Genomic DNA, 23,818 nt, shown 5'->3' with positions numbered 1-23,818 from the left:
TAACCATGTAGACAAATTGTTTTATTGTTATACTTTGCTAGAAAAGCGATATTCATCTTTGTGTATAATTATGACATTGATGAGTTTGATTTTTTTTTTTTTGCTTTGTATTTTCGTCGTTATAGCTTAGGAAAGAAATGTGGCTGTGACGATATCCGAGTTGTGTGAGGATGTGACGAAATAAACACGTCTTTCCAGACATTTGAACTGCACAGACAGGTTGTTTTCCTTCTGATGGTTTTGGTGTACGTGTCCAGTTTATTGCATGCAAGATTTACAGGCTTAAAGCTGAAAAAAGAAATTCCGCTCCTAAAAGGACAAGTTCACCTTCATAAACATAAGGATTGAGAGAATGCAGCAATATTAGTAGAACACATCAGTGAAAGTTTCAGGAAAATTGGACAATCGATGCAAAAGTTATGAATTTTTAAAATTTTTGTGTTGGAACCGCTGGATGAGGAGACTACTAAGGCCCGTGATGTCACGTGAGTACAACAGTGTAAAGAAAATGTAAAGAAAATTCAACATATTTTCACCTTTTTTCGCATAATAAAAGAGCACTTGACTTGCCTCTTTCTAAAGACAATGGGAATAATATTACCCATAACATATGTCAGTAACGAGTCAAGGGAATGTGAACTTTTTTCAAAAGATGAAATTTTGTGAAATTCTCTTTATATTTTCCTTATATTGTTGTACGCATGTGACATCATACAATGCAGTAGTCTTCTCATCCAGCGGTGACTGCTCAAAAACTTCAAAAATTCATAACTTTTGAACGGATCGTCCGATTTTCCTCAAACTTTCAATGATGTGTTCTACTAATATTGCTACATTCTCTCAATCCTTATGTTAATGAAGGTGAACTTGTCCTTTAAATTGGCCTTGACAAATACAAATTGTACATTGCAAACACCATGCAGAAAGAACGTCGACAAGTTATTCATTAACATTTGACGAATAGGTAATGAAGGTATGAGATTTGAGGGTTTATATGTTTTCTTATGAGAGGCCTACCAAAAGAGAATACACATCAGTTTATACAGTAAATCTTCACTAAGCGCTAAGTAGTCGGGTACCTAAGGGGGAGGGGGGGGGGGGGGGTCACCGTGCACCCCCCCCCCAGGACTCCTCGAAACTTACATTTCAGGATCCTCATGACATACCAAAACATAATCAAGATGTTAACAGGAACGAAAAGTGGCTGTTCTAGGTGAAATTTAATGTATTCTATTGTGTTTCATAATTTCTTATGTATTTCTTTGTTTTTCAACTTTTTCAACTTTTGTTTTTTCTTTGTTTTTCTATTGGAAATTGTCACTGATCACTTTTCTACCATAATTAACACAAAACTAATCAATGAAAGTGATTAATTGTAAAAATAATCAGGTTTTCATGACTTTCATGACAGAGCACCTGTTTTCCATAGGAAATGTACACAAAAGCACAAAATTGTGCCCGTTTTGGGACGACATTCCGTTACAAAAATGGGCGTGACTTCACAAAAGTATGCGGGAAAGTTGCAAATTTTGTCTCAAAAGTTGCGTGAGACTTGAACAAAACAAAGTCAAGTAAGTTTTGAGGAGTCCTGGGGGTGCATGGTGACCCCCCCCCCCCCCCCTTAGGTACCCTACTATGTAGGCCCTACATGTAAGCACATATATATTACATACATACATAAGGACGGGGGGGGGGGGGGGAGGGGGGATCCGCCACCCCCCCCCCCAAAGTTTCGCGCTATAAATCTGTCGCGAGGCTTCTTGACTTTGTTTGGTCAAGTCTCGCACAACTTTTGAGACCAAATTTGAAACATCCGCGTATACTTTTGCGAAGTCACGCCCATTTTTGTAACGGTATGTCTCCCCAAAACGGGCACAATTTTGTGATTTTGTGTACATTTCCTATGGAAAACAGGTGCTCTGTCATGAAGGTCATGAAAACCTGATTATTTTTACAATTAATCACTTTCATTGATTAGTTTTGTGCTAATTATGGTAGAAAAGTGGTCAGTGACAATTTCCAATAGAAAAACAAAGAAAAAACAAAAGTTGAAAAAGTTGAAAAACAAAGAAATACATAAGAAATTATGAAACACAATAGAATACATTAAATTTCACCTACATAGAACAGCCACTTTTCGTTCCTGTTAACATCTTGATTATGTTTTGGTATGTCATGAGGATCCTGAAAATGTAAGTTTCGAGGAGTCCGGGGGGGGGGGGGGGTGCACGGTGACCCCCCCCCCCCCCCTTAGGTACCCAAGTAAAGTTCTCCTCCTTTTGATGTATCAATAACAAGAAGAATTTATGATTTATATGAATTACATTGTATCGAAGTAGCTGGTGGCAGACAAGAGAACCAAGGGAAAGGCAAGGGCAGCCTCAGCCTCAGCCTCGGCGCCAACAGACTTCATCTACTGCAGTTTCTCCAGAATATTGTCGTTCTGGAGTGGTACTGTTCAGCCACTATAAGGAGCTTTAGATTTTAGACGCGCAGACGTTCAGAGGGAAAAAAAAATGTTCTGAGCGTGCGCAGAAGCGCGCGTCAAGTCGATCTATCTTTAGCTTGCGTCGCCTGAGTTTTTCACTACGCGTACTGGGCTATTTTTACGTCCGCACAGTTTGCAACGTAGCAGCGAGCTACAATACTTCATGCACCGATCATATGGGGGCGCGATTTTATTTTTTAATACGTTGTGTCCCAGCCAAAGAGATTTTTGGGAAAATCTCTTTGGTCCCAGCATAAATCTAAAGCTACTTTTCAGCACGACGCAGGGGAGAGGAGAACGTCCAACGCAAGCGTCGTCTCAAACGTCCGCGCGTCAAAATCTAAAGCTCCCTGCTGTTCAAGGCGACGCGAACCCATAGCCTTGCAGTATACTCCACCATCTTAACTCGTTAAGTGTTCTAGTTGTGGGATATTACATTTTTGAAAATAAAGTTAATAAAGATTTGACGTCCATCTTCAAGAAAGTCAGACATTAAAAAAATCAGACTTGAACTCTCGATTACTTCATTATTTAAGAAAACAAACTAGTAAATCACTTTTTTGAATGTTAAACAGAATATAATGCCTCTATAGGGAAATGCGTTGTTTGTATAATTAATGATAATCAATTTTCGACATGGACGATAAATAATATGTATAGTCACAAATTAGACCCCGTTTACGGTGCGAGGCTCGGCCACGGCTCGGCCGCGGCTTGGCCCAGCCCCGCTTCGGTGTAAACGCGCGAAAGGCCAAATGCGGGGCCAAAATTGGCCTCGCATTTTGCCTCGCTCTGGAGGTGGTCTCGGCGGCGGCCGAGCCGCGGTCGAGCCCGTGTGTGTGTGGGTAGGTCAATATATTGACCAGTTGTTGCATATAATACGGGTTACATCTTTAATAGTGGAGGTCTGTGTACACACTGCTGTCTGGCGATATGAGTTATCTGTTTACCCAATCATGACATAAAAACAAGCGCAATTAATAATATCAAAATAGCAAGCAAAGCTGAGAACAGTTATGGTTCGTCTGGCAAACGCCATTAAACGTTATTCAAATATGCTCAGTGATACATACATTTTGAAATACATGCTTTGCCATATCGCCTTCTAAGGTTTCGAAGGAATTCCAGGGCAGTTTATTGTTCGTGTCTCTTTTGTACGACTGTCATTAAAACTGTCATTAATGTTGCAATAACTGACAGAACTATTATCGTTCAGTTGTTTGTACCTGCTTTGATTCGAAAGAGTGAATTATTAGCAAGAGATCATTTAATTGCCACGTTTATTTATGTGTTTGTTTTAGAGAAATCAATGTATTGTAACAACGGCAGACTTAACATGAGAGATAGTTTCAACACAACATCTATTAAACAACTATTGCACGAAAGCTAGACAAAACAGTTCCGAATACGAAAAAAAAAAAACCAAGAAAAGATTCTTCGTTGTGTCCAACACGGAGAATTCTAGTGACCCCAATGCAACATAGTTATTGAGATGTGATAGTAGTTTTAGATAAGCGAATGTATTTGAATGATTGCTGTATTGATATAAAATGTAAACGTCACTATTACAAATTAAAACAAACACCAAAGTTTCATTGCCGTATGAAATATGAAAACAAATTTTAAAGACGACAGTTTCACTCAGATATTTTCTGATATAATAACACGTATGTTTTTCATTCGTATATGCGCAGATGGAAAGACTCCAAGAGAGAACTTTAGAACAAAACAAGCCAAAACAATTTGAAAATAATTTATAATTCCTACTCGAAGAGAAGAACAACACCAGGAGTCCCAAAAGAAATGTCAATGTAGCTTCTTAATAACATCTTAAGAATTAAATCTTGACCATCATAGCATGTGGAATGTGTATCATGAGGTGGCAGAATCTTACACGTGATGAAGGAATTCCCCTTTGTATATAAAGCGCGGAATAAATCTGAGGCTCCGGACTCTCAAAAATGAGGTCATGAATTCGAAACTTGCGTGGTGCTCCTATCCTCTGATGAAGGATGTAATCCCTCTTTTCCCTAAAGATGGTGTATCAGAAGGTACCTTAACTCGTCTATCGAGGTGCAGTCGTATGATACCGTTATGCAGAAATGCGAGTTACCGGAACAAGATCTCTACAGGACTATATCATCATCACCGTCAACGTTTAATGTTAAACTATTTCAGTATTCAACCAAACTCTCCAATGTTAGATTTCACTGCAGTTACAACCGATACATCACGTATTTCAAAAACCTGAATAGACATTGGTTCTGGTGACAAGAATATGAAAGTCATAAAAGAAAAATTCCTCCCTTTTCCTTCACTTGGATGATTGTCTTATACCTATGATATTGAAATCAGTATCTGAGGATACCTACACTTACAGGCTTTACGGAATGTATAATAAGATAAGAAAATTTATTAATAATAATGACAAATACATATCTTTTAATATATGATATAAAATCACATATAAAAATCAAAGAACATTTTATCAGCTGAATTCCAGCAAAATAAAAAAGAAAACAAAACAACACAAAAACTAAACAAAACAAAACCCCCAAACTGTCGCACAGTTCCTACCAGAATCCACAGGAATTTCCGGGTCCTATCGCAGTAACAATGCTATCCAGTTCTTTGACGGGAAAGAGTTTTTAACCTTTCAGTAGCAGGCTGAAGAACATAAATTCAGGATCAAATAAATGTCTCCTTATATGCTGCCATGTGGCCAATAGAAAGGAAGCAAATGTGTACCGTGATTCTCAGATAGACTTATTTTGTTTTGAAAATGTGGGTACAATTAATCGGATTTTATTGAACTACTGAAACTCCTCGTATCAGTCGTAGTCTTATCTTACAAACTTCAGAATGGCGATGGATTTGAGGAAGTGAATCAATTATCATTTTGAAGGAAAAAAAAAATCTCGTTATCATGTTGTCTACTTGTGGCTTCATTTTTCGACATCTCATTTCAACAAAGTTAATTTTTATTGAACTTATCCCATTTCATCAATTGTTTCACTGGACACGCCTTTTACTTCTATCGTATTCATGCTGTCTTTCATTTATAGAATAACAAAATGAACGTACGTGGTTTTTTTTTTTCTTCAGCAGTAAGGACGTTATGATAATACAAAGAGAGTATCTCAGATGGTTATCAGAACTCATAATTTTCTTCATTATCACTACTCTTGAACTCTCTGACCTGATCCTCTGTGGTGAAATGGCTCAGTCGGTACTGTGTCTGCCTTATCATGCATTTACACCATGTTCCCGGCGGCCACGGCAGCCCCATTTGCCCGAAACGTAATTCGACGTGGGTAGATGACACATTCCCCTCTTCGTATTCTAATCTTGTTCGTTCCAGACCTTGCCCCGGTGAACATATAGCGATGATCAGACGCTGTTCTCATGGCGTCTGGTGAGGCTAGGCTATCAATATTATCCGTCAATGTCCGTCGCGTCCCGCTACTGACCGCCTCCAAGTTTTGTTCCGGCCCGATGACGTGTCGTCGTGTCTTAAAGGGATTGTACAGTTATAGTTGAGATCTAATTTCAGGTTTCTAACATTTTTTTTTGTGAGATAATGAGAAACCTCTTACAAAATGTGAAAAAGCATGTAATTCTATGAGGAATTCAACGTTTATTTGATGAAAATTGGTTTTGAAATGGCTGAGATATCAAAAAAGAGCGATTCTAATAAAGTGTGGGACCCATACTTTATTACGATCGCTTTGTTTTACTTTGTTTTTTTGATGTTTCAGTCATTCCAAACACGATTTTCGTCAAATAAACTTTGAATTCCTCTTAAAATGGTATGTTCTGTACTTTTCTTGGTATCTCGCAAAAAGTTAAAAACCCAATTCTCATCTCCACAAAAACTGTACTATCCCTTTAACATGTTGCGATCACCCCGTTTAATTACGGCATACAGGGTTTCTCATTAGCACCGGGACTTGATTTTTTTTTTTTTTTTTTTTTTTTTTTTTTTTTTTTTTTTTTTTTTACAGTTTAAAAATTTGACACGGCATCCACGGCAATCACGGCCTGTCACGTTTGCCTAACCCGTCTCACCACGTTTTCTCATGTCCATCCCAAGATAATATTGATAGTCTATCACTTGACCTAAGGTAAAATGATAGAAAAACCGAAACTCTTTGATAGAAAGTTAAAAACCCTCTGATACTAGGCCCTATACAAATATTGACTGCTCATGAGGATGACGGTGGAAATTATCATTTCCAAGGTGCTTTTCATACCGACCCTTCTACATGTATCACCTCGAGGAGTTAGCCTCGGGGTGATAGAAGCGTCGGTATGAAAAGCACCGAGGGAGTGATAATTTCCACCACCATCCGAATACAGGGCAGTTAATATTTGTTTTCTTTAAGACTAGGTCTAACTAGTAACTAGCTATGTCTAGATCTGGGACTAGTCAACTACGAATTAAGCCTATCCTAGGCCTAAGCCTAGTTCTAGAACTAATCATTTTTAACAGGCCACCCGGAATCGCTTGCATCGTTTTCGTACAGTATAGACTACAACTGACGCGGCCTTCTGCGAGCTCCTGCATAAAATTTTGACAGAAGATTACACAGTATCCAATTCCCTGTCGCTCGTGTTTTAATTCGATATTTCCAACATTGCATGTTGAGCAAAAATAGAGACCGCATTTACTTAATTTTGTCTCTGCTTCCTAGAGTATTAAATTGCTTCGAATCACGGAGTGCTCTTTCGTGATTCAAAGTGAGTTGAATGCGGAGCCGGATGATAGAAGGATAAGTTACTCGAGGAAGCAGATACAAATCAAGTATGGAGTGTCTATTGACAATTATTGCTCAACATGCAATGTTGAAACACGAGAGACGGGGAGTTGGATGATCTTCTGTCATCGCAATTCTGAGATGACAATACATGCATTATGGCAAAATACATAGTTATGTTTTTTGAGATAAAAAAAAAAAGAATTGAGAGGTCCACTAAAAAGCATGCTTGTATATTGTGATTGTATATTGTGATTGTATATTGCATATCCCGTCGTTCTGAAACGTACATGCCTAATTGCCAATAGAAAGATGGTCAGCGCTTGCCATTGAAAGGAATAAAAAGATGTCGGCAGAGAAAAAGAAAGGTAGCCAGATAAGTTCACCAGCTCGATGAATCATCAGAACGGATTCTTTACAACACAAATTTCAATACCGTAACGAGCAGCCAGTATATTATTTTCTTTTTGAATGGCCTTATTTTATCCACTGACGCGCATGCGCGCAGGAGAAGGAGAAGATGTGTATGTCGTTCCTTGGAACAGCCCCATAATGGTCGCTCATTGGATGCAACACGACCTAATTTTGCACGACAGCGAGAATTGTGGAATGATGTCCAGATATAAGGGTCCTGCACAACATGCAAAGATGAAGACGTCCGTAAAGCATGAACCATAGCTTCAGGTTTGATTTCTTGTGAGAATATTATCTCGGCTTCTTGGGTTACTTAATATCCTGCTAGGTCGTCAGGTGAGAACAAGACTCTTTTAAAATTAGTTTTCGATTTTCTTCTTTGTGTTGACCATTCTTCAACTAAATGTAATATCACTGATTTGTTTAGTTCGCTCAATTTAGTTTTATTTTTCCCCTTCCCGACAATGTTCCATACAAAAGTCCCTTAAAAGTGAGGATATTGAACATTAAAAGAGTAAGAATGATCATCAAAATCTCAATAGGCCTACCCTGTTCTGTAAAATCCAGGAACATAAATGTTTGTGGTTCTTTGGTGTAATTCCTCAGATTTCTGTCGAAAGAGATTCTGTTCAAACGTTGTCCTCTCCCTAATAGATGTGTTCGATATTAATTATTACATGTGACATGTAATGGTTTTTGACTTCCAAGAAAGGTCCAGTGTTTGGGCTCTATCTTGGGGTTACATTCATTGGCAAATGGTGGCTTCAATTTCCTTCTTGACCCAGGCGTAGAAAATGGGTGTATAAAATGTTTTTGGACAATAACGTAGAGATAATTATATACATCTTTAATATTTACATCTCTAGGGCAATTACAACGGAAGTGTTAGGTCCCACTGGTTTCGTGTGGCTAAAACTGAAGAGGTTGTCCGAAGGTAATATAAGGACTTTTTTTTTCTGACAAAACCCGAAGAAGACAGAAATATCGTGGCAGTACCTCAACTATTTCAAAGCAAATATCCTCGTGAGAAGTGTTCGTTTGTTTTCTAAAAGCTCTGATCCCTATTGACAGTCGCCGGCTTTTTAAGTTGCTGCACAAGCAACTTCTGTTGAAATATTACCATCTTAGATCTTATAAATCGTGTACATTGAATTGTGACGACTATTTCGTACATTTTTTTTTCACTGGGAGACGTCTGCAATACAGCACCTTTTATTTTGCATTTGTTTCCTCTTAGAAAGGGCAAAGAAAAACATTATTCTATTTTTCTTTTAAGAATGGTATCACTTATTTGTAATTCGTTAAGTCTTCAGTCAATCTGAATCGCTTGTGGGTCTTGCCCTGTGCATTGAAGCACCAATACTGTGGGATTTTTTTTTTCTCTCCCGTGTCCACAATCTGGATTCATCTTGTTGTGAAGGCATCTTCTGTAAAATGGTTTGATGTGGTCTTTATGCTTTTTATTGCTCACCTATTGTTGGTGATATAAACAATAATGCTCGTTTCTTTCGTTTGTTTGCATTCGTTCTGCATCTCAATAATCAAAACATAATGAAATTATGCTGTGGCAGAGTGGACAAGACTCCCGACTCCCGATCGGAGGACCCGAGTTCGAATCCCGCCGAGTGCTTAAGTCCTTGGACAAGATGTTTTTACCCACTATGTCCCTCTTGACCCAGGTGTATAAATGGGTACCTGGCAATGCTAGGGTAATAGTAATAGCAGGGCCCTCTGGTAAAGCAGTGGCAACACTGAAGAGGCTACCCTGGGTAAATAAGACCTTATTATTATTATCATTATTATCATTATCATCATCATAAAGTTGTGAAAAGTAAACCAAACATATCCAAAATATCAAAGGAACAATACAGAAGGAGAGTATATACTATAAATAGCATATTCATAATAAAAATATCTATGGCAACACATAGATAAAAAGGCAGTACATTTGATTCAACAAGGAAGAAGGGGACTGTAGGCATGAGCATGACTTGACTAAGCTGACTGACTAAATTAGCTAATGTTGACAATGAAATCGTATTATCGTGCAATATACAGTGCGTATCAAACAACAATCCAGCTTTAGACAGCTACTATTTCATATTTTTCGGCTATTGGGAGCATAATGTTGTTTGTGAGAAAAAAGGAACTCTTCCTCTTTCCATTGATGCCTAATTATATTTACAAATGTCATGCATGACTGAGCATTTGAACTTCGAAGACAATGCATTGGCAAATAACACTTTTTTTCCAATTTGGGTTTTATGAAGGAACAATGATTTTCTCACTGAATGGATGAGATCTGTGAAATGAAAGTGACCAAATATAATATGTCATCCTGTACGAGGGGAGGATTGTCTTTATGGTTTGTGTTCAGGGTTTCTTCTAACATTCTGTGGTCCATAACCTTCAATATGGCCACCTGTCCGACAACTTGACCCCTCTCACAGAGGCCAACCCACACAGTCCATTTTTCTCTGTTCATATTCAACACATAGCTCGCAGTGACAAACCATGTGTTGAATAAAAAAAGAGAAAATGGTTAATGGGTTAGGCTTTGTGGGAGTGACCAAGTTATCTGCAACATTGCCATGTTGAAGGTTTATGGAACATGCAAGGTTTGAAGAAATCCTAAACGAAAACCTACAGTTATGCAGGCTGGCCTGATAATGTGAACACTTTCATTGACAGATCTCATCCATTCAGTAAGACATTCATTGTTTTGTTTTTCACGACAACGCTCAAACTTGAAAAAATTCAATTTGTCATTGTTGTCTTTAATGTTCATGTGCTCAGTCATGCATGGCATCTGTCAACATAATTAGGTATCAATGGAAAGAGGAAGAGTTCCCCTTTTCTCACAACAAACATTGTGCTCTCCATAGCTGAAAATAAAAAAGTATCCCTCCAAAGTTGGTTTATCTTCTCTTTTTTTGATATGCTCTGTACACCAGCAACATTAAAGATCTTTTCTAAATCACTGATATAGCTGCTCGAGAACCCTACAAATATTCATAAACCAGAAATTGTACTTTCACATGAAGAACAGCCAAGGTTAACCACTGCTTCTGAAGAATGATTACAATGCGCAGTCTAATATTCAGGCTTTTTTATCGATTTTCCCATTTCCCCTTCCGAGCAACTTGATCTATTGTTGTATTTCAGGAATTACATTTGACATCATGCCTACGATTAATTCAAGCCTTGACGGAAGAGTTTATGATCCATACTCTCATTCGACTCTGGTCATCAGTAACACGATTCTCGCCTCCATCGTTTGCCTCATCACCATCGTCGGCGTGCTCGGCAACAGTTTCGTCATCCTGCTCGTCTCCCTGTCCCGCCAGCTCCAGACCGTCACCAACGTCTTCGTGGTGAGTCTGACCCTCTCCGACCTGATCGGATGCGGCATGCTCAGCCTCGAGGCGGTGGCACTAACGACGCTTGAGGGATGGCCGTTACCTGATTGGGTGTGTCAAATGGTGGGTGGGGCCTGCCTCATCGCCTTCAAAGCGAGCATCGTCCATCTTGCCTTGATCAGCGTCGACAGATTCGTCGTCATCACCCGCCCAAGAAATAAGTACAAAGAAATATACAGAAGCAGAAACGTGTTTTTCATGGTTTCCTTCGCTTGGCTTAGTCCGCTTTTGGGAATTGTTCTCCCGACAGCTCTGGGGTTTGGTCGCCTAGGGTACAACGCAGATAACCATTTCTGTGCGTTTGATGGAACGAGATTGCAGCTGAGGATCGTGTACATTATCGAGGAGGTTCTCTTTGTCACAACGTTCTCCATCATCAGCACCTGTTATCTGAAAATCTTCATCTACGTCAAGGCCCAACACCACAATCTTTTGAAGCTTTTCAAGAACAACTCCGGCAAGTCTACGGTACCAGAGCAAAGCGAGATCAAAATGCGTATGACCATTGATAAACGTGAGATCGAAATTACCAAGAACCTCTTTATCGTAGTTTGCTGGTTTTTCATCTGTATCCTTCCCAACACCTTTTGTGTCTTGACAGAAAAATGCTACCTGAAGTATTTCAAATTCACCGCTGTTGTGTACTCTATCAATTCCTGTATCAATCCATTTATCTATTGTTTCAAACAACCACTTTTTCGTCAAATTTCCCTCTGCGTGTTCCGATGTCGTTGGTCACAGATTCCCAAACCTTCTCCGTGGTTACAGCGCCTACTAGCAAAGAACAAAAAGACAGAAGTGTTGAAAAATGATGACGTGCCGAATAATGCGTCTGTGATTTCGACGGGCGAAATTTCAATGTCAAAACAAATTACCTAGATACAAGTTCTCGAAAATTATTAATTTGGGGTTCAAAAGTTGTTTTAATCTTTTTCGTCACGTCGAAGCACAACTAATTGAAAAAAAAAATATTTTAAACAGTCTCATTTAAACCTCAGTTGACAATACATGATCAAGCGACAATCTGATGGTAAGAAAGAAAGAAAATTGGATGTTGTATGTATCTCAATTATGTGATCATACTTTTATTCTGGCTTTGTAATGTATATGTTAAACGTGAGAAAAAGGAAAGGATCCAGCGCAGATATAAACGTGAGTATACTCTTTTACTTACACCTAATTTAGTGTTTGATTTTGATTTGACGCAATTTGTTAAAAGTTTCACGAAGAAGTGTGAGCAATGTGCAATATTTGTGAAAGTGACTTTACTGCTGTTAAGACTTATTCATTGTTACACGTTAGAAAGAAAAATGCATTCATTTTTGTGGTAGATGGTATTAAGTTTCACAGAAATCGTGTTTTTCACTTCATACGGGAAAACATTTTCAGACACAAACCTTGTTGAAATTTCCCACTTTCTCCTGTGTATGAATATTTCTTGAAATTTTCTACTAGTTTGACAGCATATTATACAAAAGCTAGTATCAGAATCTTGTTTATCTATCGATGTATGAATTTTACTTTACAAAAAGCACTACTTTCAATAGTAGGTATACGTAGTTCTTTCTAGCTTGGTAAGCATAACATTCCTGAACTTTTTTAAGGATCAGTGGCTGCTTACAACAGATATTCCTGGCGAAATAAATCCCCATTTAAGATATAAGAGAAAGCTTTTTGTAGCTTTCTTTAGTTGTCATTTTAGCCTTGTAATTGATTGTCGTTTATCTGTAATATTTCGGGATAGGTATGCAAATGTATACGTCCAATGTAGGCGGTAAACCCATGGACACGACTGCACATATGCATTTAAAGTATTTAAGTTTTCTGAGAAGACGCACATACACATCATAACTTGAAACGTGATATAAACACACTATGTAATCATGATGATTTATATTGTGTAACTCAAAAACGCAAATTCTGTATGTAAATATGTAAAGATAAATACACATGTAAAGATGTCTTTTTTAAGAAATGAAAGAAAATTTATAGGCTGTATTCCAGCAACTAAATGCTGTTGCGCAGTTTTTGTTTTATTTTGTGGGTTTTGGAGTTTTTTTTTTGTTGTTGTTGTTGTTGTTGTTGCCATGTTTGTAGAATCCACGGGAATTTCCGGATCCTATCTCAGTAACAATGCTATGCACTTCTTGGGGGTGGGGGCACTTTACCCTTTCCAGTAGTAGGCTGAAGGGCATAAATTCAGGATCGAATAAAAATGTCTCTTTATTTGCTGCCCTTAATAGATGGAAACAATGTTAGGTAGATGCCAGTTTTCAACATCTGATTTTCTCTTATTTCATTCTGAAAATGTGCCTGGGTGCAATGATTTCAGTAAATTACTTATTCTCTTTGTGTCAGTCGTATTCTTATCTTACATACTGAAGGATGCAGATACAAATTGTTGCAATTTGCAGAGGAAAATCCCATTATCATTGTATCTACTTGTGTCGTCATTTTCTACTCCTCATTTGAATCAAAATTAATAAAGTAAACTTAAAGGTTATTTTTCATAAACAAAGAATTCATAATATATATATCAATATATATATATATATATATATATATATATATATATATATATTATATACATCGACTAATTTGAATAGAATTCAAATTCCTCAGAAGCGTACAATAAGAATCATAACAAATTCAAGACCACATTCGTATTCTACACTTTGTTTGGAAAGCTGAAATAAAAAAAAAAAATGTTTGATATTAACTAAACTGCACGATGTTTGTACATCTGACAATGTTTATTGACAAGCACAAGGTACGATAATACGCCAGCGGCGAACTGTACATAATGCAAACAGGAGGAAGAAGAACTTCAGCTGCGTGTTTATGTATTTTGTATTGTGTATTGTGGTACCATGATCTCTTGTTTTCAATTTTGTAAAAACAAATTAACAAACAAACAGTGAGGTAAACGAGTACTGTACAAGACAGGCAGAAAATAACAAGCCATTCAACTTCCAGTTATAAGTTTTCGCGCGATGCACATGAAGATACTTTGGCTGAACGATGTGGACCAGTCTCCCACAGTCTATTAACCCTAACTAGGCCGGGCTATTTAGGTAGATCATAGAGCCGGGGGGGGGGGGGGGCCTCCCAGGCCCCCCCTCCAGATCTCGGCCGTCGACCGCGCGATCGCGACGAAAATTGGCACACACATTGCCTATGATGTAATCTAAAGTACTACGAAGTTAGATTTTAAAAAATTATCATTTATGCTGAATTATGCTAATTTATTCATAATGATGCAATGAAATCAGACAATTTGGTATAAATCACTAAATAAAGCTCAAAATGGGCACATTTTTTGTGTAAATATTCTTTTTAGTGTCCTAAGCAAATATAAGAGAAAAAATTTGAGCCATCCGAAAAAATTTCTTAAGTATTTTATTGTTTTTTGAATTTCTTATGTATTTCTTTGTTTTTTTCGACTTTATGTTTTTCATTGTTTTTTCGATGAAACTTGTCCACGACATTGTTCCGAACAAGAAAATATGTTATTAATTGATTTTAATCAATACAACCCCAAAATAATCATGCTTTTATGAAATTTGAATGTAAGCACAGTTTCCATTGAAATTGTACACGAATTCACGTTTTTGAGCAATTTTTGGTCTGACATGCACATACATATTTATGCGAAACTTCGGAACCGTGCACCCGTGCATCGCAAATTTGGTCTCAAAAAATGCGGGAGACTCAACAGAAAAAAGTCATGAAACGTCGCGGCGATAGCTTTTCGCGTTAGCGATACATCGCGCGAAACGTCGAGGGGGGGGGGGGGGGCCTCGGAGGCCCCCCCCCCCGGCCTAGTTAGGGTTAAGCAAGAAGCTTATATTGTCTACATGCATTTAAGAGAGAGCATTGAGAATATTACACGAATTCATAAAGATATTATGATGCTGTTCCTGTGTTAGATCAATTAGTATTGGTTGAAGTGCTACGTTAATCAATAGTTTTTGTTTTGCTTTATAATCATTATTGTTTTGTTCTAGTCCCACTGCCAGACACAGTCGTTATCTGTTTTTTTCATCACCGGTGAGAAGCTCTGATAGGTCATTAGGCTTTGCTTCTTCTTTGACACTTTGAACCTGCGTCCTGATTAGTAAAATAAATGAAATGAAATGAAAAAAGTAAAGGGATGTTTACCTTTGTGTTGTTGTTGTTTGTTTGTTTGTTTGTTTGTTTTTTTTTGTCAACGCTCTCCGTGCAGGGAATTCGGCCCATTTGGGCTTAGCCTGGCAGTCACAAACTTACAATCCAAACCTTATCATGACAGAAACTCGTGTTACAATAAGTACATTAAGATACAGATCAGCAGAGCAGTTTTGTGTGTTATAATACCGTTCAGTATGTTCAGAAGCCAAACGATCCATTGTACGAATAAGATGGAAACATGAGGTTCCATTCTATACATAGGAATCAAAGGTAGCACACGTTCAAGTATGCCGCGTCACTCCACGTGAACAGCACGATGCAAATCTTATAACAATTGTTCCCCCCTCTCTCTCTCTATCTGTCTATCTATCTATCTCGGATCTATCTCGGATCTATCTATCTATCTATCTATCTATCTGTGATCTATCTATCTATCTATCTATCTATCTATCTACCTATCTATATCTCTATCACTGATCTATCTATCTCTCTGGGCATATTTTTGACACCTTTGGCATATCTTTTTATAACCCCGTGTATATCATTCCTGGTGGATATGCAATTGGGTTTCATGATGGACTTTGCCTAAAGCCCCAGCAGGGGCCCGTTTCATAAAACTTGTCATCAGTGACAACTGCCACATTTCTATGACAAATTCAGCCAATCAGATGCAAGGATTTCGGTAGCTTGTCACATCTATGACAACTTGTCACTGGTGACAAGTTTTATGAAACAGGCCCCAGGACAGTGCAATTACGATCCCTGGGCTGTGGGGTCATCAAGGCGGCCTCGGAAGCCATCAATATCCGCGTAGCGGCAATTGCTAAAGTCTCCTGTAGGCCGAAGTATCCACGAGTTACTACAAGCGCAAGGAAATAATCCATAATATTGTAGCACTCGCCTGGCTATAGCTCTCTTCACAAAGATCCTGCAACTACCTGTATATTGTCCAGTTGCGGAGGCCAGGGATTTAAAGTCGATAGCCAGAACCTACTCATGTGCGTCTGAAGTTTCATCATCTCTTCAGTGTTTTTAATCATCCTACAAAAAGTACTACACGTAAGGTATCATTCCAATTAGTAATCTTACTCACTGATTCATAATTATGTCACAAATCATAATTGGTTGCCTACCTCATAATTCTTCACTTTAACAAACTTAAAATAAAAATTCTTAAGTGAAGTCAGTCTTTTTTTTTTCTTTTTGTATTTTTTTCCTGATTACAATACAAGTTAAAACTCCTTATCAGTGTTACTGTTCCTTCGCTTCTCACATCCTCCCCCTATTCAGGTATTCCCTTTTATGTCCTCTTGTATTACTCTCTCTTTTGTTACATCCCCTTTGTGTTATCTTTCTCGGCCAAATGATACTGAAAATACTCGCAAGATTCAAGTGGTTATTTTTTTTTTTTTGTGTGTGTGTATGTGTGTACGTGTGTGTATTTTCTCCCTGCAGCAACGGATCATACAGGGAATGATGAGATACCATATAGCCCAGAATCCGTTATTCCAGTCAAGCAGATTGCTCATTGACAACAGTTTCTTCTACATATACCTTAAGAAACGAGATAATCGTCAGTGATCGTGTGTACAGGTATCATTAAATTCTTCTACATATACCTAAAGAAACGAGACAATCGTCAGTGATCGTGTGTACAGGTATGATTAAATTTCTTTAAGCAGTCCTACTCATTTATATATCGATGTGAACATTATTTGTCGTAGTCATCGTGTATACCTGGGAATGCCTGGAGAAATAAGACAAACTGAAACTGACACTTAAGCTGCAACAACAATCATTCGCTGTATTGAAAAGATGTATGTATTTTTATTATTATGAATTATTCAACGTCAACACGATCATTGCGTTCTAAAACGAACAGGTCTTGCCAATAAAAGAAAAAAAATATCCGTGGATGTTCAGCGCTTGTCACTGAAAGGAATACATAGATGTAGGCAGAGAAAAGGAAAGGTAGCCAGATAAATTCACTTGCTACATCAATCACCAGAACGGATTCTACACAACACAAATATCAATACCATAACGAGCAGCCAGTACACTTCTGTTTTAATTCATTTTATCCACTGACACGCATGCGCATAGGAGAAGGAGGAGACGATGCCGTTCCATCATAATATGGAGCAGCTCCATGACGGTCGTTCATTGGACGCAACACGAATTAATTTTGCATAACAGCGAAAATTATGGAATGGTGTCCGGATATAAGGGACCTGCACAACATGCCACAAAGAAGACGTACGTGAAGCATGAAGCGTAGCTTCAGGTTTGATCTCCAGTGAGAATATCATTTCGACTTCCCGCGTTAGCCCGCAAAGCCGTCAGGTGAGAACGAGACTTTTTAGAATTTAGTTTTCGATTTTCTTCTTTGTGTTGACTATTCTTCAAATAAGCGTAATATCGTTGATTTGTTTAGTTCTCTCAATTTGTTTAATTTTTCCCCTTCCTGATGATGTTTTGTTCAAAACTCCCTTAAAAGTGAAGATATTGACAGACCAAACATTAAAAGAGTAATAATGATCATCGAAATCTTAATAGTTCTTCCCTCCTATGTTAAATCCAGGAACATAAATGTTTGTGGTTCTATGGTGAAATTACTCAGATTTTCGTCGAAAGTGTATTTTGCTAATCAGTTTGAAAAATGTTAGTTTGACATTAAGAGTACGTGGAGGGTGATAAACACAGTTTTGAAATCCAGCACTGTTACAAATTCCCCTACTCATATTCTGAATGACGGTCATCAAGTTGATGATCCACAGGAAATGACCGATGTATTTAACGATTACTTTGTTAACTTGGGACCTGATCTTGCCAGCAAAATACCAAATACCCAGACAACTTTTCATTCTTGTTTAAAAGCGGGAAAGCACAAACCATGTTTTTCATTCCTATTGTTGAAGAAGAAATCAAAGAAATTGTTAATAACCCAAATATTAAGAAAAGTATGGGTATTTCATCTTTTCTTTTGAAGAACATAATAAATGAAATAATTTCTCCACTCACTTATATTTTCATTCATTCTTTATCTAGTGGCAAAGTCCCAGATAAAATGAAAATCGTTCGAGTTGCTCCCATATACAAAAGGGTCCAAAAGAATTTGTGAATAATTACCGCCCGATATCACTTTTAACCTTAGTTTCGAAAATTCTGGAAAGGCTTGTTTATAATTTCTTGTTAATTGCAATATTCTTTCCAATATCAATTTGGATTCAGAAAACAACATCGCACAACTCACGCATTATTAGCCGTCATTGATAAAGTAGCTCATGCTTTAGATGATGCTTCCCACACCATCGGTGTTTTTTTCGAAGGCTTTTGATACCATTGACCATTATATTTTGCTTTATAAGTTAAGCCATTACGGTATCCGTGGGAGGGCTTTAGAGTGGTTTAAAGACTATCTAACAAACAGAAAACAACTTGTTTACATAAATGGTTATGAGTCAAGTATGACGTCAACTTCTTGCGGTGTCCCCCAGGGTTCTCTTCTTGGCCCACTTTTATTTATTCTGTACATTAACGATCTCCAAAATTCGTCACAGATCCTTTCTTTTATTTGTTTAGCTGATGATACAAATTTATTTCTGTCTCGCCGCAATCCCAATACCCTTGTAAGTATAATGAATGATGAATTGAAATCTGTCCAGTCCTGGATTTACGCTAACAAGTTATCATTAAATGTTGATAAAACATATTATATGCTATTTAGCAATTCACTGCAAGTTATTCCTGATGATGTAAGATTAATGATATTAATTTAGCCCGAGTAGATAGTACCAAGTTTTTAGGACTTTACATCGATAGCGATCTCTCCTGGAAAACTCACTTTAATTCTTAAGCAAAATTTTTGTCACAAAACACAGGAATCCTAAACAAACTGAAACATTTTTTATCCAACCATATTTTGCAGATTGTATATCAAACCATGATTTCCCCATATCTTAACTATGGAATTATTGCGTGGGGTAACGCATCCAAATACTTGCTGGATTCGCTTTTTCTTCTTCAAAAGCGAGCGATCAGAGCTATTAACCATGCTGGGTATTTATCTCACACAAACGCCTTATTTCAGAAAAATAAGATTTTAAAATTGTTAGATTTGTTTGGTTATAACTTAGGTATTTTTATGTATACATTTTCCTCTTTCTTTCTTTCTTTCCTTTTTTCTTCATGCGGCATTGCAGCTGGCTGCTATATCACATATAGGAATTGCAATTGACTCATGTTTTCCATTTTTCGAATCTTTCCCCGTGTCTATGGAAGCCGGAATGTTTAAACCCTAAAATTATGTCGTATTCATATTATCACTCCATTGTCAAAATTGCTATTAAAGCAACTGCTATAGTGTGCAGCACGTGGTTACTTGTTCTCATTTTATCACATACATAAATATATGTGAGAAGAATCTTCTGTACCCCCGAGTATTAATAGTCATTCTCTTTTGCTTATCCTTACCTTTGGTCTTTAATTGTACCCGTGCTCCTCATCCTGTTCCCTGCACTAGGCTTTTGTGGGGACCTACACTCAACAAGCTTTGCTTTTTAGTAGGTTCCATTGTATTTCTCTTTGCATCCTTTACTTTGATTGAAAATGACACATCGACCGCTATGTATTATGTTTGTATTTGATTTGATTTGATTTAATTTATTTCTGCTTAATTCCGTTACATCAGATATGATTATGTACAAGCCATTTATGACAGTGTATCGACACATAGTTTTTAGTACAATTATACAAAACAAATACAAACAGCTTAGGGAACTTAAACAGAAGGGTCTCCAAAATAAGCCGAGGCTTGACGGTATATGGAGACTCTATGCTTAGCTATCTGGATAGAATAGGGGAAAGAGAGAGAGAGAGAGAGAGAGAGAGAGAGATAGGGAAGGGTAGGGGGAAAAGGGAAACGGGGAAAAAAGGGAAAATTCCTATTCCTATTTCTTTATGTATATATCCAAGCTGGACATTCTGTATTATTATATTTTGTGATATATCATGTATTTTCCATCGATAAATACGAAAATAAATTGAAATTGAAATTGAAATTGAAAGAGATTTTGTTAAAACATTGTCTCCAAACTTATAGAGATTTGCTCGACGTGAATTATAATAATATGTGACGTGTAATGGTTTTTTACTTCCGAGAAAGGTCCAGTGTTAGGGCTCCTTTGCCTTGTGGTTACATTCTTTGGCAAAAATGTGCCCTAACTGTCCTTCTTTATTCAGGTGTAGAAATTGGGTGCACAAGAGTGTTTGGCCAATAAAGTATCATATGGGGCCTACCTCTTTAAAATTACATCTGTATGGGCATTTATAGCCGAAGTGCTAGGGTCCACTGGATTAATGTAATAAAACACTAAAGAGATTGTCGGAAGGTAAGGAAGACCATGATATCAGGACTTTTTCTGAAAAAAAAAAAGAAAAAAAAAAAACAAGACGGAAATCTCTTGGCAGTACCTCTTCTTTGACCCCGTTTACAGTGCAGGGCTGGGCCGAGCCGCGGCCAAGCCCAACCTCAATTGCGAGGCCGAGCCCCGCAATTTTGTCCGTTTACACTGCCGGGCTCGGCCGCGCTTTTGATTCAAACCTTTCAATATTTTGTCGTAGTGGCGCTCTGGTTGTAAACAAACGCAATTTGGTATTGTCTGGTTTTCAGACGCTTTGCCAACTGAATTCCGTGGCGACGAAGTCGCCGTTCTGGCAAAGGACTTTGCCGAAGGAAAAATCCTTTGCAGGACAAAACCACCTTAAATTATACTAGTTTTCGACGTTGAGGGGGTTAATATCCTGAATAGCGAAATAGTACAGGTAGAGGGTTTGGAAGCCAGACTAAAATTGGCCGCGCATTTGGCCCAGTTTGCGTTTACACTGAGAAAAGGCTGGGCTCGGCCGGGGCTCGGCCGCGGCCGAGACCACCCCCAGAGCGTGGCCAAATGCGCGACCAATTTTGGCATCGCATTTGGCCTTTTGCGCGTTTACACTGAAATGAAGGTGGGCTTGGCCGCGGCCGAGCCGCAGCCGAGCCCAGCCTCAATTGCGGGCCCGAGCCCCGCAATTTTGTCCGTTTAAACTGCCGGGCTCGGCCGCGCTTTTAATTCAAACCTTTCAATAGTTTGTCGTAGTAGCGTTCTGCTTGTAAACAAACGCAATTTGGTATAGCCTGGTTTTCAGACCCTTTGCCAACTGAATTCCGTGGCGACGAAGTCGCCTTTCGGGCAAAGGCCTTTGCCGAAGGAAAATCCTTAGCAGGACAAAACCACCTTAAACTATACTAGTTTTCGACGTTGAGGGGGTTAGTATCGTGAATAGCGAAAAAGTACGGGCAGAGGGTTTGGAAGCCAGACTAAAATTGGCCGCGCATTTGGCCCAGTTTGCGTTTAACCTGAGAAAAGGCCGGGCTCGGCCGCGGCCGAGCCGCGGCCGAACCCGCCTTCATTTCAGTGTAAAGGCGCAAAATGCCAAATGCGAGGCCAAAATTGGCCGCTCTGGAGGTGGAGCCTGGCCTCTTCTTGGTGGTGTAAACGCAAACTGGGCTAAATGCGCGGCCAATTTTACTCTGGCTTCCAAACCCTCTGTCCGTACTATTTCGCTATTCACGATATTAACCCCCTCAACTAGTATAGTTTAAGGTGGTTTTGTCCTGCAAAGGATTTTTCCTTCGGCAAAGGCCTTTGCCCGAAAGGCGACTTCGTCGCCACAGAATCCAGTTGGCAAAGGGTCTGAAAACCAGGCTATACCAAATTGCGTTTGTTTACAAGCAGAGCGCCACTACGACAAAATATTGAAATGTTTGAATTAAAAGCGTGGCCGAGCCCGGCAGTGTAAACGGACAAAATTGCGGGGCTCGGCCACGCAATTTAGGCTGGGCTCGGCCGCGGCTCGGCAGCGGCTCGGCCCAGCCCCGCACTGTAAACGGGATCTTAGATCTTATACATCGTGTCTATTGAACTGTGACAACCATTTCGTACGTTGTTTTTACTCACCAACATGTTTACTGGGAGACGTTTGGAGCACCTTTTTTTTGTTTTTTGTTTTTTGTTTTCTCTTGAAAAAGGCAAACAATAATTTTTTCTTATGTCTTAAAGAATGGTATTTGCACCTATGGTGAATTTTCAGTCAATCTGAATTGTATCATGCTCCGGGTTCTTGCTCTGTGCACTAAAACCCGAATGCAGTGCTGGGGATTTTTTTTTTTTTTTTTTTTTTTTGCCTCCTGTTTTCACAATCTGGGTCTATCATGTATTAAAGGAGTCTTCTATAAACTTATTTGATGAGGCCTTTACGTCCAATACATAACGTGCACGTGCAACATTGAAACATTTTAGTTTTGCAAGGTGATTAAATCCGTAATGCGCATCATAGGTCATGACACAAACATTACTGAACATTGATAACACTTGTATTTACAAAATTATTCGATCATCAATACCGTTATATTATATTCAGTGACTGTGACCTTGTACAGCTGGATATCGATTCTCCTCCTGAGGTGCAATCGTTGCAATCGTTGACCATTTAAAGGGGAGATCCAGTCCAACAAAATAAGTTAGTCTGATAAAAAAAGAGTAAAATCTTACGAGTTCAACGGTAAATACTTGACTGAAATCGGATGAAAAATAAGGAAATTATGAAATTTTGAAGTTTTGCCAATTTCTGCAAAACAATTCTTGTACAGTCGATATGAATATGCAAATGAGTGAGCTGACCATGTCATACCCTCACAATTTTCCATTGATCGTGTACAAAAAAAAAATGACGAAAATTCAATGTTTCTGTCATTGAAGTCTGAAATGTGATATTATTCCTGCTTGAATAACTTCAGAATAATGATCAGATAGACATATCACTATTTGAGCAACGGGCATAATTGCGTTTGAATGGCAAATTGGAAATTTCAAAATTTTATGTACAAACTCTATGGCAAGTTGTGAGGGGATGACATGCTCACTTTGCCATTTGCATATTCATATTGACTGTTCAAGAACTGTTTCCACAAAAATAAGCGAAACTTCAAAATATCATAACTTCCTTATTTTACTCTTTCTTATCAGACTAACTTATGGACTGGATTTTTCCTTTAAGAAAACAAACAAACAGAGAAGAATCGTCATTTTCAATGCGCACAATAAGTGAGACAACTGAGAAAGACGTCACAGAAAAGATGTATAGACTTAAAAATGTAAAGCGAAAAGAAAATCAGCAAAACGGTACTTCCAGTTATGTTCAAATTTCTGACAAACAAACTTGAAGGACTACTTGCTCAGATACATGTTAAACAAGGAACCCAGTACGGCTGATCCACGAACATAGCCAACCTATCCCAACAAATGGCCCAGTACAACTTTATTTGGTCGGCGATGCAGATGACAATCACACTGCGTATATATCAGATTTTCATCCTATCAAACTTTTACATTCATTATCGATCTATGTGAGGTTAAAAAAAAACAAAAAAAAACAAAAAAAACAAACTTGTCACTTCAGAAGCAAGCTTGATCACTAACTCACTGAAGACGTCTATATATTGTTGTATTTCAGGAATTACATTTGACATC

The 23,818-nt window shown here is 38.3% G+C and overlaps 1 protein-coding gene across 1 annotated transcript; it reads left to right on the top strand.

The window, feature by feature from the left end:
• The first annotated feature begins 10,841 nt into the window (after positions 1-10,841).
• On the top strand, positions 10,842-11,957 carry LOC140234919 (allatostatin-A receptor-like). The gene has a single exon (XM_072314960.1). It carries the CDS (start codon positions 10,842-10,844, stop codon positions 11,955-11,957), a length of 1,116 nt encoding a protein of 371 aa, XP_072171061.1.
• Positions 11,958-23,818: the final 11,861 nt, after the last annotated feature.

This window comes from Diadema setosum, chromosome 11 (assembly GCF_964275005.1).
Source record: "Diadema setosum chromosome 11, eeDiaSeto1, whole genome shotgun sequence".
NCBI lineage: Eukaryota > Metazoa > Echinodermata > Echinoidea > Diadematoida > Diadematidae > Diadema > Diadema setosum.
Note: the sequence above shows the minus strand (reverse complement) of the source record. Positions and strands in the feature narration are given on the sequence as shown.